The 15,285-nt window shown below is 38.7% G+C and overlaps 1 protein-coding gene across 3 annotated transcripts in view; it reads right to left on the bottom strand.

Annotated features, from left to right (window-relative positions):
- The window catches only part of Cntn1 (contactin 1), a 303,448-nt gene that overhangs the window by 16,160 nt on the left and 272,003 nt on the right, over positions 1-15,285 (bottom strand). For all 3 annotated transcript variants that reach the window (XM_031353267.1, XM_031353272.1, XM_031353281.1), the window contains 3 exons: positions 14,865-15,051; positions 12,990-13,102; positions 11,997-12,153 (listed from right to left, as the gene is read on the bottom strand). In XM_031353267.1, the coding sequence (XP_031209127.1) occupies positions 11,997-12,153; positions 12,990-13,102; positions 14,865-15,051 (457 nt within the window). The remainder of the gene's footprint in view (positions 1-11,996; positions 12,154-12,989; positions 13,103-14,864; positions 15,052-15,285) is intronic.

Below are 15,285 nucleotides of genomic sequence, written 5' to 3'. Positions count from 1 at the left end.
GCGTTGAGCCATACAATTTTCAAACTTATTGGTTATGTTCCTTCTTCTTTATAATAATCAAACATGATATTAGTTTATATGTATGCATCCAGCGCTTGATCATATAAGCACTAGTGGCTTTGGTGGCTTTTTTGAAAACAGTGAAAGCCACTAACTAATGCTGCCTCTTCTACTTGTTCGTCAATTAGGAGCCTAGAAGCCAAGCAAAATAGCTGTTTGTATTTTTGGCAGATGTGTGTAGTTTGCTGGCAGTGTCCACTGTGGAGCTATTTATTCCATGCTATTGACTTTAGTCCTTCCCCACCATAAAACGCCAGACTTCCAGCCGGCACCTCCTCTCTGAATGGATGGAGCAGTTGCCACAGAATGATGGTCAATGAAGTGCACAATTAACCGCTAATAACTTCAGTGCTGATAGAAATTTTTGGCAAGGTAAATCTATAATTGTGAGGACTTTGAAAATTGGCTTACTACATTTTAAAACAGCAAGGTGGCAGTTTGGCAGGAATATGAAGTTAGGGGTAAGAGAGGATGCCTTTGCATACTAGCACAGCTCACTTGACTATGGGACCTCTCAGAAGGCTCTTAGCCTCTTTGAGCTATAAAATGGAAAGTAAAATGGGTATATAATAAGGTGTGTGTAAAAAATATTTTTTTAAAAAAAATGTTCGTATATACTGTAGAAGACACTACTCTGAATTTAGTATGTTGATTCAAAAAGTTTTTTGTTTTGTGAGCATTTAGCGAGACTACATGGTACCCAGAGTAAGACACAAGGTCCCCAGGTTGCAGGCTCAAGGTCCTTGTCATCTACTCTACAACATGCCATGAATGGATGTCCTGATTTGTTTGTTCATGACATATGTCAAATCTTTACCAGTAACACAGGATGTCTGCTTGATATCCCCAGCATCAGAGCATACTGAGGCAGCTATGAACTTGGCTCTGGAGCTAGCTGCCCGGTAGAACATTGTGCAAAGTGACAGTGTAGACAGTGGGAAACATCCATCTGGCACCAGGGTCATTCTTCCTTAACCTCAATTAAAGTTTGGCAGCCTGAGGGCTCTGGATGCCATTCTCTTGTGCCAGGCTCGTAACAACAACAGCTCCTGTCCATCCCCTCTACCTTCCCTTTTGAACCTAATCAGGTTTGAGGTTCAGTGGTAAAATGAGGAGCGAGTGACAAGGTTCCACACTGAAGTGTTCTTACTTGCTGAGGTGGCTCTCCTCCTTAGAACTTAGGTTTAGAGGCTATTCATAGTGGAGCTATGCCTGGGCTTGCATGGGGATGGAGGACCATTTCTTCACTTCCTTCTCATTTTTCTACTGTCTTTCTTCTTTCTTGGTAGGTTGCAATTTGTATATGAAATAGAGAAAGAGGTTCTTCTTGCAGTAAAAAAAAGATTCTGGTTTGGTCACTGCGTAGTTGTCTTAAAATTTATTGTGTCTAAACAAGAAAATTCAAACTAAAGAGATAGATTTACCTTTCCACAAGCCACTGAATTCTTCTCCAATATTCCTTTCTACAAACTTAATAGAAGTCTTTGCTGGTCTTAATGTCTGTCTATTCCTGAGGTCATGGTGGGGTCCATTATCTGCATCTAGGTGAGACATCTGAACCTGTGACGCTGACCAGCCACAAACTGGAAGCTATGAATCCTCATCTTCAGGTTCAGAAACTCTACATTGTGTGTGCATTACTTCAAATATTGGTGAGATAAAATGTTCAGAAAATAGTGATTTGAATGCTCTATAATGTTCCAGTACTTCTGGGTAAATTCCTCCCTTGGTACTAAGAAAGGGTAGGTATGAAGGGTTCCTTCTTCAAGGTGAGAGTAGATTCAGACAGTTACCTGTCTGTCAGGGCTGTGGACCCCAAATTAGATCTTCTCCTCTGTTCAATATCACTCTTTTTGAGACTTTAATTAGCACTAATTCACATTGTTAGTCAAGATGAAAGAGATTAGGTATTATCAAGGTACAGGCTCAGATTAACTTAAATATACATTTTTACCTCTGATTTTCTTTGTGAATGAAGCTCCTCAACAAGGAACCAGGTGAAGACTCCAAAACTCAAAAGGTAGAGTGCTGATGGGGCACACTGAAAGGGAGGTATCTTCCCTGTGATTTCACTTGTTGTAAGCTCTTTGGGCAGTACAATGTACAGCATAAATTATCCTTTTAATGAACTATTGAGAAATATCTTTTCCATTGATTGCTTTAATGTCTATCATGTTGAAGTGTCCACTATGTACAAGGCACTTTGCAAGGGGTCATTGTTTTGTTAGTATAATGTGTAATTAAACCATGAATTTTGTCTTTGCTGATAGGAGGGGACCTGGGCAGTTCTCAGAGATGCTTTGTGAGGATCTTATTATTGCTAGAAAATAGTGATTCCACCATCTGTAACATAATGAGTTGAGAGCTGGAAATTATTATGGCTGTCTAAATGCTTCTAAATGTAGCCACAGCAGTCAAAAGCTGCTTGTCCCCTTGACTTTTAAGTCATGATTTGGGTACATGACTATATATAAATTTTCTCTGGGGAAAAAATATACTAGAATTCTCATTTGATCATTCTTTATCAGCCATGACTTCAACCATGTGAAAAATTACCATCTCTCTTGTCAGAAATAGTGTCTTATTATTGAATATTTTTCTTCCTAAAGTGATTATGAACTTGTGTATGAGATGACAGCCTTGCAGTGGGCTCCAGAACCATCTATCTACCTGAAGTGTCCATAGAATGCCTTACTTTTTCCCCAGGTATGGATGGAGTACTAATAAACTTTAATTCACTGATTTAATTATCTACAACTGTTGGAAAGATCCTAACCAGCTGCCCGGCCCCTTGTTCTTCTACTTTTTCTAAAAACCTTTTTAAAAAAGTAAAAATGTGTAAGAAGTAGCAATGCATAAGGAGCCACCGGCTGAAACAGAGCGTTGGCTGGCCAGGATGTCTAAGAAGCATGCCCAGTGTGTCATCCACACCATAAAGCAACACTGATCACTGTATACTGTAGCAGCATAGAATTCTTGGTTCTGGTGATACATGATTGAAAAGTACTTATTTTCTGAAAAGGTGAATTCTCTGTTGTGACTCCATGGTTCAAATATTAAACTTTTAAAAATTTCTGTAGATTCAAGGAAAAGTTTAGCTTTTAACACTTCTGTGAGTTTATAAAAGCAACAGGTTAGTTACTGTTTTCCAGTCACTAGGAATTCTGGGCAATTCCTTAAGAAATGACTATGTTCATGTTAAACAAATGATTTCTCACACAGAAAATCAGAAGGAAGATTTTCCTTCAATATCAGTCTTTCTAACAGTGGGGTAGCCTTCTTTCAGTTGATTATTTTATGTTTTTTCATTTATTTATTTATTTATTTATTTACATAATTTTCTTAGTTATTTAGTTATATAATTTGCCTCATAGTTATCTATTTTATGTCTTTCAGATTTATTATTTCCACTGCTGTCCTCAGGACTTGAATCTTGTCATCTAAATGCCTCCTGACACTGGAATTTTTTTACAGAGAGGTTGTAAAGTATTTTTAACACAGTATATTAATATTATACAAGTAATTCACCGGACAAGAGAGACGGCTCAGCAGTAAAGAGCACTTGTTGCTCTTGTAAAGGACCTAGGTTTGTTTTCTTGCACCCACATGGCTGCTAAAAACCAGATGTAACTATAGGTCTAAGAGATTGGACATGTTTTTTTTTTTTTGTCCTTAGGGGACACTGGACAAACATGGGGGACACTTATTTCCAGGAAAGTATTCATAATATAAATATAAGTAAATCTGAGGAAAGGAAGTAATCCACACTGAGTTTTTAGGAAGTGAAGTGAGTTTGAGAGGGAGGAATCATGGCTGGTCATCTCCCCAGGCTGCTCTTCACCACATGCACCTCGACTGCTTTCCTTAGGTTGGTCTTCTCCTGCTTTTGTCTGTTGCTATTGGTGGCCATTTGGTGCATGCATTTCATCTAAAATAGTAATCATGGGCCAATGAAGTGTCTCAGTGGAAAAATGTCAAACCTGACAACCCACATTCTGTCCCTGGAACCCACTTGGTAGAAGGATAAGACTGATGCAAGTTGTCCTTTGACCTTGACACATGTACACACATGCAAATTCATGTGTACATGCACATGAACTCACACATACACAAATATAATTTAGATTTTTTCACATTTTATCTGTATGTACATTGATAATTTGTATACATGGATGTTCATGTACCACTTTTATACAGTGCCTACTTAGGTCAGAAGAGTCTGTCAGATCCCCTGGGACTGGAGTTATGGCAGCTCGTGAGCTGGGTGATAAAAATTAACCCTGGTTATTCTGGAAGAACAGACAGTGCTCTTAACCACTGAGTTGTCTCTCTAGCACCTAATTAAAAATACAAAAAAGAAATTAGTAAACATTACAAGCCCGCCCCCTTTCAGTTCTGAAATGCTCAATTCTCATTCCTATTCTGGCTGTACCCATCTGGGCTCTGAAGGTAAGTACAAAAGACATCGGTAGGGAAGAGGTGAACAAATTGAGAAGCCAGAGAACTAGAAGGACCATCTACAGAGATGTCAGCATCCTAAGAATTTATATCTGGATGGGGAGGCATCCCTTTTGGGGCTTTTTTGATTTTGTTTTTGGTTTGTTTGTTTTGTTGTTTTGTTTTTGTAATCTGCCCCACTCTTAGGTCCCTGCTTCTCAGGGGCACATAATGTAATACTGGTAATTTGCCTTGGGGCTCAGTTAAGAATGAGAGGAAAGGTAAGAACGTGAGTCTTGACATGGAAGGACACAGAAAAGAGGCAACAGACTGGGGCAGTTCATCCTCTGGAAAGAGCTTTGAAGTTATTTGCTTCCTTGTGGTCAGCCTCTGGAATGTCACTGTTTGCTATAATGCTTTCCTCATACAGGAATCTATCAGGACATTTCACACCCTTACCCAGATATGGGAAGCACTTTAAGAATGAAGCTGATTCATAATATAGTATAGGATGTACCATGGAAACAAATGTCACATAGGCTTTTACTCATTTTAAGTATGTTATATTCCTCTTAATAATAGCATTCTATTATACTATATAATTATTATATTAATAATACATAATAGTCACATATTATTATATAAAAGCTCCTAGCTACAGTTATGAGAAACATCCAGAGCTTTATTTTCCTTAATAACAAAATAAATTTCCCCTTATAAATGTTTTCTAAATTATTGCTACACTCTATAAATGCCATATATCAGAAGAGAAAATCCGAAGCCCACCTTCCCCTCTCTACCCAGGCAATTATCTTCACATTATACCCAGACAGCTATACCCAGCCTGGGATGTTTCATGGCAGGAGAACTTCTGAAGTAGTGTGTAAATATAATCTGATTACTTTAATTTACTCACTTACTGGCTGTATTTCTAGAGACTAATATAAAGCTTTACACCAAAGTTGGAGGGGACACATATCTATCCTACGATCCATTCATGGGAATATAGGTTATTTCCAATCTCTTTGAGTAGAGATATATTAATATAATGCTGAATGTCATTAATATAGTAAAGTAGATGTCTGTTTCCTCACTCGACCCTCAAGTCCCACCTTTTCCCCTCTCCTACCCGATCACAGGCTCTAACCTTTTATTGACCAGTGAAATTGGAGGGAAGGCTCACACAGCATTACTTGATGTATGAGAGGATCTGCTTCTCAGAGGCAACCACATCTTGTTAAACCAGTGCTTAGCATTATTATACAAGCAGCATCATAACAACCCCCTACATTTTGATGCAATTAATCTTCCAAAAGATAAGTTCCTTTAATCTCTAGTCCCTGAAAATTCACAGGAGTCCTTCCCCATGCTAGATCTAAGGCAAATTCCTTCAGCAACACTCATTCCAAAGTATGCCTTCCCAGAATAGCTTCCAAATGATGGTACACAGCATGAAGTATAGAACTTAGCATCATGACATATCTAATCTAAAAGAGAAAACAAGACAAAATGTACATTTTCCACTGGAATAATGACATAAACCATTGCTTAAGTAGTCATATATACTTGATTAAGTAATCTTTAACATTGGTAGGGATTAAATATTCTGATAAAGTATAATTCTTTAACAATGGTTATATTTAGAGATATATAATGTTATTATACATCTCATGTACTATATATAATATGCAATAGTGGTAGGGATATACATATATATATGTATGTAAATATATATACATATATGTGTATATATATAAATAGTAAACTTAGACTAACTTCAGATAAGCGTTCTTTGGATTTAATTTACTAATTTAACTTTTGGCAACTTACTCTACATAATAAATTTTTGTTTTAATTTCTGCATACATCTTTTAAAAATATTTACTTTTATTATTTTAACCATGTGTCCTTAATAAGTGTGTCTGTGTGAGGGTAGGTGCACATAAGTGCAGGTTCCCTGGTGGCCAGAGGTGATCCACTCTAGCTGGAGTTAGGCAGTCATTAGCTGCTTAGTGTGGGTGCTGGGAACCTAACTTGGGGCCTCTGCAAGGGAAGGAGGCACTCTGAGGCACTCGGAACTGTTAAGCCATTCTTCAGCACCCTCTGTGCACCTAGATTGATTATACCTTACTGCTTAAGTTAAAACTAATTTTGCTGTTGGAAGGTGATTTCCTATCGCTGACTCTCATCCCCCTCTACAGCTTTATGAAGATATTCCTTTCCAACTTTTAACATTAATCAAGAATCCTTTCCTCGACTCCTTGCTGTCCCATCTCTCCTCCTCCTCATCCTCTTCCTCCTCCTTTTTGAAATATTCACTTGTTAAAACAGGTCTTTTCATCCTTGGATAAATAGTAAGCCTTGCTCATTGAGAAATCATGGAGATGTCATTTTATGGGAGTAGGAATAGATGTGTGATGCAGTCCTGAATATCATGGGAGATATTTTTTTCCCCACCTAAGGGGCTTTTAGAAATGTACTTAATTTTAAGATCAACTTTAAGAAACAATGCTTTTTTCTTGGACATTTACTTAGCATCTGAACAAGACAGGCAATTCCTGGAATTTTAGTGGTCTCTGGAAACTAGAGATAAGGAAACCTGTGAGTTAAGTTGAGACCCTAGTAAGTGGGAGAGATGGCAAACCCTGCTCCTTGACTATCTTTTCTGAGACACTGATCCAACCAGGACAAAACTCAGCTATTTCAGACAGTTTTTAGTTTTTCTGCCTATGAATAACATTCTACAGGACACAGATGCTTCTCCGATATTATTCCTTAGCTAGAAGTAATGAGTCTGTGTTTTCCTTCACTTATTGTATTAACAATACCATCTGCCAACTTTGGGCAACACCAACAAATATCTGTCATCTCAATTTCACAATCCACTAAATATGAAGGTGACTATGGAGTTGGCTTTGTGGTGAGTTTTGGTTTTCTCAGTTGGTACGCTGGCTCTTCCTTCACCCACCTTCCCTCTGATGGGCATCCAGAATGCTGGGCACAGCCTGTCTCCCCTGGATCCTGATTAGCTCCAATCACATGGTCTTGGGAGACAGCTCGTTCCTTGGATATATTTCTGCTGCTCGGTTCAGCAGATGACTCAGCTAGTTTTTATAAATCTTCTGAGTCAGAACATTCCCTTTCACACTTCTCAGCAAATTATCCAAAAAATACCCTTTGGGTCGTCTTTCAAGCAACTATCAGTATAATGGCTTCTTACTGCTACTGTTACACACTCGTTAATAGTGAATTCAGTTATAGGTTGACCATCACCATGGGGTTCCTCTCTCCAGAGCATGGCAGGAGGCTGAGACTGAGGCCAGGCCATTCACATCACTGCCCTTCCTGTAGCTGTATCCTCCTCTCACAAGTCTCTGCATCCTCACAATGCAGTAGTCACAATGCTCCCTCTGACCTTGGACTTTACCTACCCTTCCCCCTCCTGGCACGCCCATGCCCACTGCCCCATTATGAATTCCTTTTCTTTATATCTCTGTATAAATCCCCCTTCTTTGAGCCCTGATCCAATCATCCTTCCAAAGTCTGCTCTACCCCTCTCACACTAACAACCAATCTTGTCCTGGAACTTTGAGTGAATTTGTTAGCTTATTATGTTTCTCCCAAGCTTCTGGAAGGTTGTTCATCATTCTAACTGATGGAAAAGCAGAATGTCTGACACACGACCCTCAGCAAGTGCTCAGAGATACTAATTTGTTTATTAGTAGTCAAATCACCTCATGACAGAACCTAAGTAGTACAAGTGTCTGTTGAAACAGAAGGCTTTAGTTTATCTGAGCGATGTTTTATTTCCTTGGGTGTAATACTAAGCTGTCATTCTAGAGACTTAGGTTGAACTTCATAAAGAAAAATATGTTTTTTGTTAAGTAAATTCCCGGAGATTATTATTAATCTAATTTCCTGTTCTTACAATACACTTCACTGAGGAACTCTCACCCAAACCCTGTCGAAGCCAAAGAAAACAGTGAGATTTACTCTTGGAACTTCCTTGAGCTGATAAAACCTTTGTGGGAACTCACGAAAACTCTGCTTAGTTAAGGCAGACTTCCTGTCTGCAGCCCGATGAAGCCACAAGATGTGCTGCTACAAAGACCCAGTACAAAGCTTCTGAAATACAAATTAGATCATGGGGCTTGTGAGGCTGAGGAACCAGGAGGCTCCACGTTACACTGGCCATAAAGTGTGGTGGTGAATTGTCTCTTTAAGTCTAATCTATTTGTTTTACTCAAAGCATTTCTCCTCCAATTCTTAGACTTGTTACAGAAAAATGCCTCAACCATAAAATGGGGCCCGTAGGCAAGTCTGTAGGGAATTTCCTTAATTAGTGGTTGATGGGGAAGTGTTCATCCCAAAGTGGGGTGGTCCTGCCCCTGGGCTGATGGTGCTGGAGTCTATAAGTAAGTTGACTGAACAAGCCATGGGTAGCAAGCCAGTAAGCAGCACCTCTCCCAGGCCTCTGCATCAGCTCCTGTCTCCAGGTTCCTGCCCTATTTGAGTTCCTGTCCTGACTTCCTTTGATGATTATCAATGATACAGAGTGTAAGACCAATAAATCCTTTCCTTCCTTGCTTGCTTAGGTCACAGTGTTTCATTATAACAATATGAATCTTAACTAAAAAGATAGCTAACAGACACAGTGGCCGAAGTCAAATCCTCAGAGTGTCAGAAGAGTGGTACTTGTGTGAGGATGTATAAAACCTTAGCACATGGTGTGAATTTGAACAGTGACTGCTGCCCAGTGTGTTTCTCTAATTGAGAGATAGTACAATGCTTGTATACATTCTTATCAGGAAATCTACTAAATCCCTGCTTACAGAGTCCAGACATAAAACTTAAAAATAGAAAATAAAAAACATTCTTTAAATTTGACAGGAAGCCTAGTGCTTCCATCCTCGGCTATACCTTGCTCATGACGAATGATGATAACAACTTATGAGTAAATCCAAACATAATCAAGGAAATTCTAGAGTCCTGTTATTTCTTAAACATCTGTTATTTTGACATGTTAATTCCATAATGTCTTTGTACAATTGTGATTAGACTGAGATAAATAATTGGAATTTTGTTCTTTAATTGGCAAACAGAATGTAGGAAAATATTATAGGCATATTTGCAGTTTTTCTACAAACAAAGGATGCATTTTTATACACAGCATACATACTGGAATGTCTGATTGTAACCCTCCTGGCTTGAGGGCTGATTCTTCAGACCCTGCCTGCCTCTCACAACCACACCTCTCTGCCCACCTCCTGCTATTTGCCACGCCTCTCTCCTGGTTTCAGTTACATCAGAAGTCCCGCCTCTATAGAGACTAAAGGAGCTGCTGATTGGGCCAGCATGCTGACAAACTTGGGGCAGGAGTTTTGCCTCCAATTTGCTACCTGATGGTTTGTAACAAAGGGTTGATTAAATGAAAGATGGCTGAGTGATCACGTCTCCTTGTCGTCTAATTTTTAAGAGCCTTCCACGTGGTTAAGGTAACATAAAAATGGCTTGCCAATTTCCTCTTGACTCCATATTCCAGAAAACCCATTCTTATTGTTGCCGCTGGCCGGCAACATCTGATGGTCACTGTACTATGTGCAAAGTGGCTCACACTACCTCCTCAGACCTACTGGTAAATCGTTAACAAATTTAAAAATACTTTGTTAATGCATCATCATGAAAAGCGAAATTGTATATAATATATTAGTTATACTAAAAAGATTAAACAAAGGTTGCAAATGCTTAAAGTACATTACTCCATAATTATTTTACTACAGTTTAGCATTACCCATGCTTTGGGATTCCATCCACTGCATCATAGTATATCAATCATATGTAATACTGTGATACATCAAAGCCTTTGCTTAAACATTTGGTGAAATCATGTTGGAGCCTCAGGCTATGTGTACCATAGAGTTAAGCAGACACTGCCAAGCAGGAAGGCTTCTCCCTCTGGAAAGACAGGTTGAGCCCACCCATCATTAGCTTCCACCTCTTGCCATCCCTCGGTCACACACACTGCTATTTTGAGTCCACAGAGCAGGTTCTATTTCACCCAAAGAATAAATAAAAGTAAAACACAATGTTGCCTGCCATCAAAGCTCAGAATTTCAAGGAAGGGTACCAGTACAGTGATTCAGGGAAAACTGTCATTACAGTAACAGGAATGGAATAAACCCTTTCAAAGGGGCTTGGCAGTAGAGAAGTCAAACCCTTGTTAATTATTTAAATTCACCTACCCAAAGACTTTTACTAAAAACATGCTAGCATCTGTTATTTATAGCAGAAAAATGTGGACTGGGTAGATAAATCCTATATATTCACTTGAATGAATGTTTTTTTATATGTCCAATTAAAGTTTATAATGTCTTGAGTGATATAGTGACATTCACGGAACAATTGAGGATGGATGTGTCGTGATCTACTCAACAGAAGCTCCGCATACAAAATTACATGCACATGCAGAGTGGCCAGGGGCAGGGGAAACACACACACCAGTTAGTCTGAGCTCTTTTTTGATATAGACAGCTCCTAACTTTCTTAGGGTTCTATAAATTCTAATTTTTCAAACTACACAATAACTAAAATGAAAATGTAGGTGTGTTATTTTCTATTTGAAAAGGGTTTGTCTGTGATATGATGAGTTTGAGGTGAACTTGACTCATGGGGGAAGCTAGATTCATTATTGAATTCTCTATCATTGTGCTAAGTCATCTCTTGTTGGTTCAATATATAATAACACATTTATCTATTTAGCTGTGAGTCACTTTTCTCAACTGGTCATTGCTCTTATTGATTTAACATCTTCTATTGCTCCATATTCTATGATTAAATTCTTAAGTTTGTACTGAGTTTAATTCACTATATTAAAACTTAAAAATAAAAATATTAAAACTTAAAAATAGGAAGTGATTAAAATATTAAAAATTAAGAAAATAATAAAATACAGTAGATACAATACCGAGAGGGACTTACTGCCTCAACTACAAGTTAAAGATTGCCCAAGCCTGTGAGGAGAAGTACTTGCCCAAAAGCAATGTGTGTATTCAACCACAAAACTTCTGATTACTATATTAACATATGTAGAAAAAAAAGAAATATTAATCAGAAGAATACTTAAAATAGATCAATAGATTTCTTTTAGGAATATAAAAGAAAACTTGAGTATTATTAAATAGTTGCCTAGTATCATTCTTTTTGCTCTTAATGCCTTATATTTTTAAATGTTAGGTCCTGAGATGCACTCACCTTAGATATGTTTAATGATGCTTTGACATCTACATCATCCTGACAGGTAGGTGTTATGTTACACATTTACTGTTTTCCATTCATAAGAAACAGAACTTCAAGTCTCGTGGCACGCTTGATATTTGAGTTTGCTTAGGAAAATGCTGATATTGTGAATGCTGGTTCTAAGTTCACTCTTGAGAAGCCACACGTAGGGCATAGCCTATCAGAGGTAACTCTACTGAAACAGTTTGTAGATGATGGCTTACCTGAAATTTTGACTTGAGACACGACTCCATCTCCTCCGTCACTGTGTGCTCGAACTTCGACAACATACTCTCCATCTCTGGGGATTGGAACTTCGATGGAGTGTTTATGAGTTGAGAACAGCTTACCGTCATGCTGCCCATCGGGTCTATAGAGTATCTACAGGGTCCCGAATTATGAATAGTTAATGAAGTTACAAGTCACAGCCAATGCCTATAGATAATGAAGCTACAAGTCTCAGCCAATGCCTATAGTTAATGAAGCTACAAGTCTCAGATTATGCCTACTGTTTACATCAGCACACAATGAGTACCCTTTGCTTCAGAAAAAGAAGTGAGGGAAGCTTCCTGTTGTTTTGATTCCCCAGGAATTGGTTCCTGCTGTGCTGGAGCTTATACAAATGCATGTGCCATAGCCTCAAGTGCTTTGTGTTATTGTTTGTTTGTTTGTTTTTGAAATAACTGAAAATACGCCATGAAGAAGATGTATCTTTTTCCTTTTTTAAGAAAAATATAAAATGAAAACTTGGCATGTTTTGAAGTGGCATAATGAAGTTCTCTTTCATTTTTCAGGCTCTTCCACATTATTCTTAAAGCTTACACAACTAATGCAAATGCAGTCCCATGGATTATAGTCAATCCATGGCAATATCTCTTTGCGTTTCATTTACAAAGAGGGAGGGAGGTGGCGCTATGGTCAGCACTCCCAGACATACAAAACAAATGCATTCTGTCTCCTGTTTAAGCATGGATGGTTCTTACAGCTCCATCCCTTAAAGCAGGTATTCTCTTTATCTTATTCACTTGTCACCGAATTTCCCTAAAATCCACTAAAGATGTCTTCTTATCTTAGACTCTTTCATGAGGCTCTGCCTTCTGACTCCTTTGTATGGGTAGAATGAGTAAGCCAACTGTGTTTTTCTGACAGCAGAAGCCACACACATCAATGTTAGCAGGAATAAAGTGGTGTGGAGAAGTGAGGCACTTCTTATTTACCTTGTATCCTGTCACAGTAGACTCATTGGATAGTGCCACAACATGATCCCATGTGATTATATATCGGGAGCCAGACCTCACAGAACTGATGATTCTAGGCGGTTGGCTAGGAGCTGTGTGAAGAAGAAACAGAATAGTGGTCACTGGATTGAACGTCAGTTCTGTGAGCTACATCACTTGTGTTTGTGATGCTGATGTGAGTTGAGCTGCCAGCAACAACAGTCCATTCTGAGGATTATGTCATATACCAGTCCCTATGCTCAGCATGGCACTGAGCCTGAGTTCACCTAATGCTCCCAGTCATTGGTAAGGCATGGAATACAATTGTCTTTATTCTCATCTGATTTCCCTTCCAGTCTCTTTACTGCCATCAGGGTCACCAATCTTGATGAAATCTAGTGGCATTTCTTATACCTTTCTCTGGCTTGAAATCTTTGGAACTCTCCCAAGTTAACACTTTTCTGGATCTCCTCCTCTCCTCTCCTCTCCTCTCCTCTCCTCTCCTCTCCTCTCCTCTCCTCTCTCCTCTCCTCTTCTCTCCTCTTCTCAAGTCCAAGCCATCACTTATGTTACTTACTTGCATGGAAGTCAGAATGAGGATTTAAAACACCAGAGTTAGGTGTCACTTCCAGACTTATAAAAAGGTTCTTATTATACTCTGGAACTACCTCAAGTTTTAATGACGACTTACAAACTACTTCATATTCTGCTTTCAATGCTCTCTTCTCTCTTCATCTCAGAGACATGTTTTAGTCACACTGATGCTTCCAAAGTTAAATGTTTCAAATTCTGCATGCTTATTTTCTCTATCCAAAAGTCTTCCCCCAGCTCGTCACGAACTGGTTCTTCTCATTACTCCTCACTCACACACATTGTTTCCAGCTTTTCTGGCCACTCCATCACAGATTTGAGTCCCATGCAATCACTTTCCCTTTTATATATTCATTTTGTGTTTTAAGGTCTGGTGAGGTCTCTTCTGCAACCTTTCTATATAGAACTATTCTGGATATAACACATGTTTGTAAAAAAAATTAACATTGGGATTAACAAGAAAAAAATAATGCTTCATTTGTCAAGTTAAAGAAAATGGAGATTTAAAGAGGAAAACCAGTTGTCTGCTGTCATAGGATTAATGCAGTAGAGAGTAAAACTGAAAATCATGTCTGATATCATCTACCTCTATGAGTGTACTAGGAGATATGCTGCCCAGTGATTTTTGTAACTTTGCAAAAGCTAATGGGAATCATTCTTAGAGATATTTGTGAATGTCTCTAGAGTCCTGCATTCAAACGTTCCTTTGTATACACATTCAGCTTGGTTCCTGATGTGAGGCTGGAAACTGAGAATGTCCAGATCTGAGCAGAACAGACAAACTTGTCATACAGTCAAAAGAGAACAGAAAACAGTCACAGTATGAGAATAGTTAACCTGTATTTATATTATATGATGATGATCTATGAACAAAGTACATTGTGATTTTATTATGTTATTAATTATTAACACAATTTTATTTTGCTAACGATACATCTGTATGAAAAATTTTAAATTAATAAATCAGAAGGTAAACTAGTTGATTTTCTAATGGTCTGCAGTTTGAAGGAGGCAAATTCTAAAGGCATTAGGAAAAAGAATAAAAATGTGTAACAGTGCATGTCTCAGTTTTCCCTCTGTGACAGCAGCTGGGAATGATGAGAAATCTTCAGGTTTTATAACAGATGTGGGATTGAAAACCAAAGGCCTATGAACAGCTAGATAGACCGTTTTTTTGGTTTTTTTGTTTTTTGTTTTTTGTTTTCCATATGTGCCTACAGTCAGGATCTTCTTTAAATCAAGCGGTAGCTTTCGATGTGTCTAAGATCAGATTCTGATACTCACGGGCTTTTCTGGTGAAGGTCTCGATGACGTCACTGGAAGGTCCGCACCCGGCACTGTTGCAGGCTCCCACTTCAATGAAGTACTGGGTGTCGGGCAGAAGGTTCTCCAGCCTGGCTGAGTACTCCTGGCTGGTGACTTGAACTCTGTGTGCAGCTGCTTCTTTGTCATGCCCGGCCCAGTACCGAATCTGCAAATATCCAAGGTGAAAAGTTCATGGCCCATGCTGCTACTCAGCTCTTCCTGGGAAAAGTTCATTGCCGTGAGCTTCGGTCCACTGGTTTGATGCTGCCATATTTTCAGTGCCACTTAATGGCACCTTTACCCTCCTACTGACCTCGGGAATAGTGAGATCTAACTAGAATTAGTAAAATTAAAAGAAATCTACACTTTGCTGGTTGAACTTGTCTTGTTGCGAGGGACA

This window comes from Mastomys coucha, unplaced genomic scaffold (assembly GCF_008632895.1).
Source record: "Mastomys coucha isolate ucsf_1 unplaced genomic scaffold, UCSF_Mcou_1 pScaffold11, whole genome shotgun sequence".
NCBI classification, from domain to species: Eukaryota; Metazoa; Chordata; class Mammalia; order Rodentia; family Muridae; genus Mastomys; species Mastomys coucha.
Note: the sequence above shows the minus strand (reverse complement) of the source record. Positions and strands in the feature narration are given on the sequence as shown.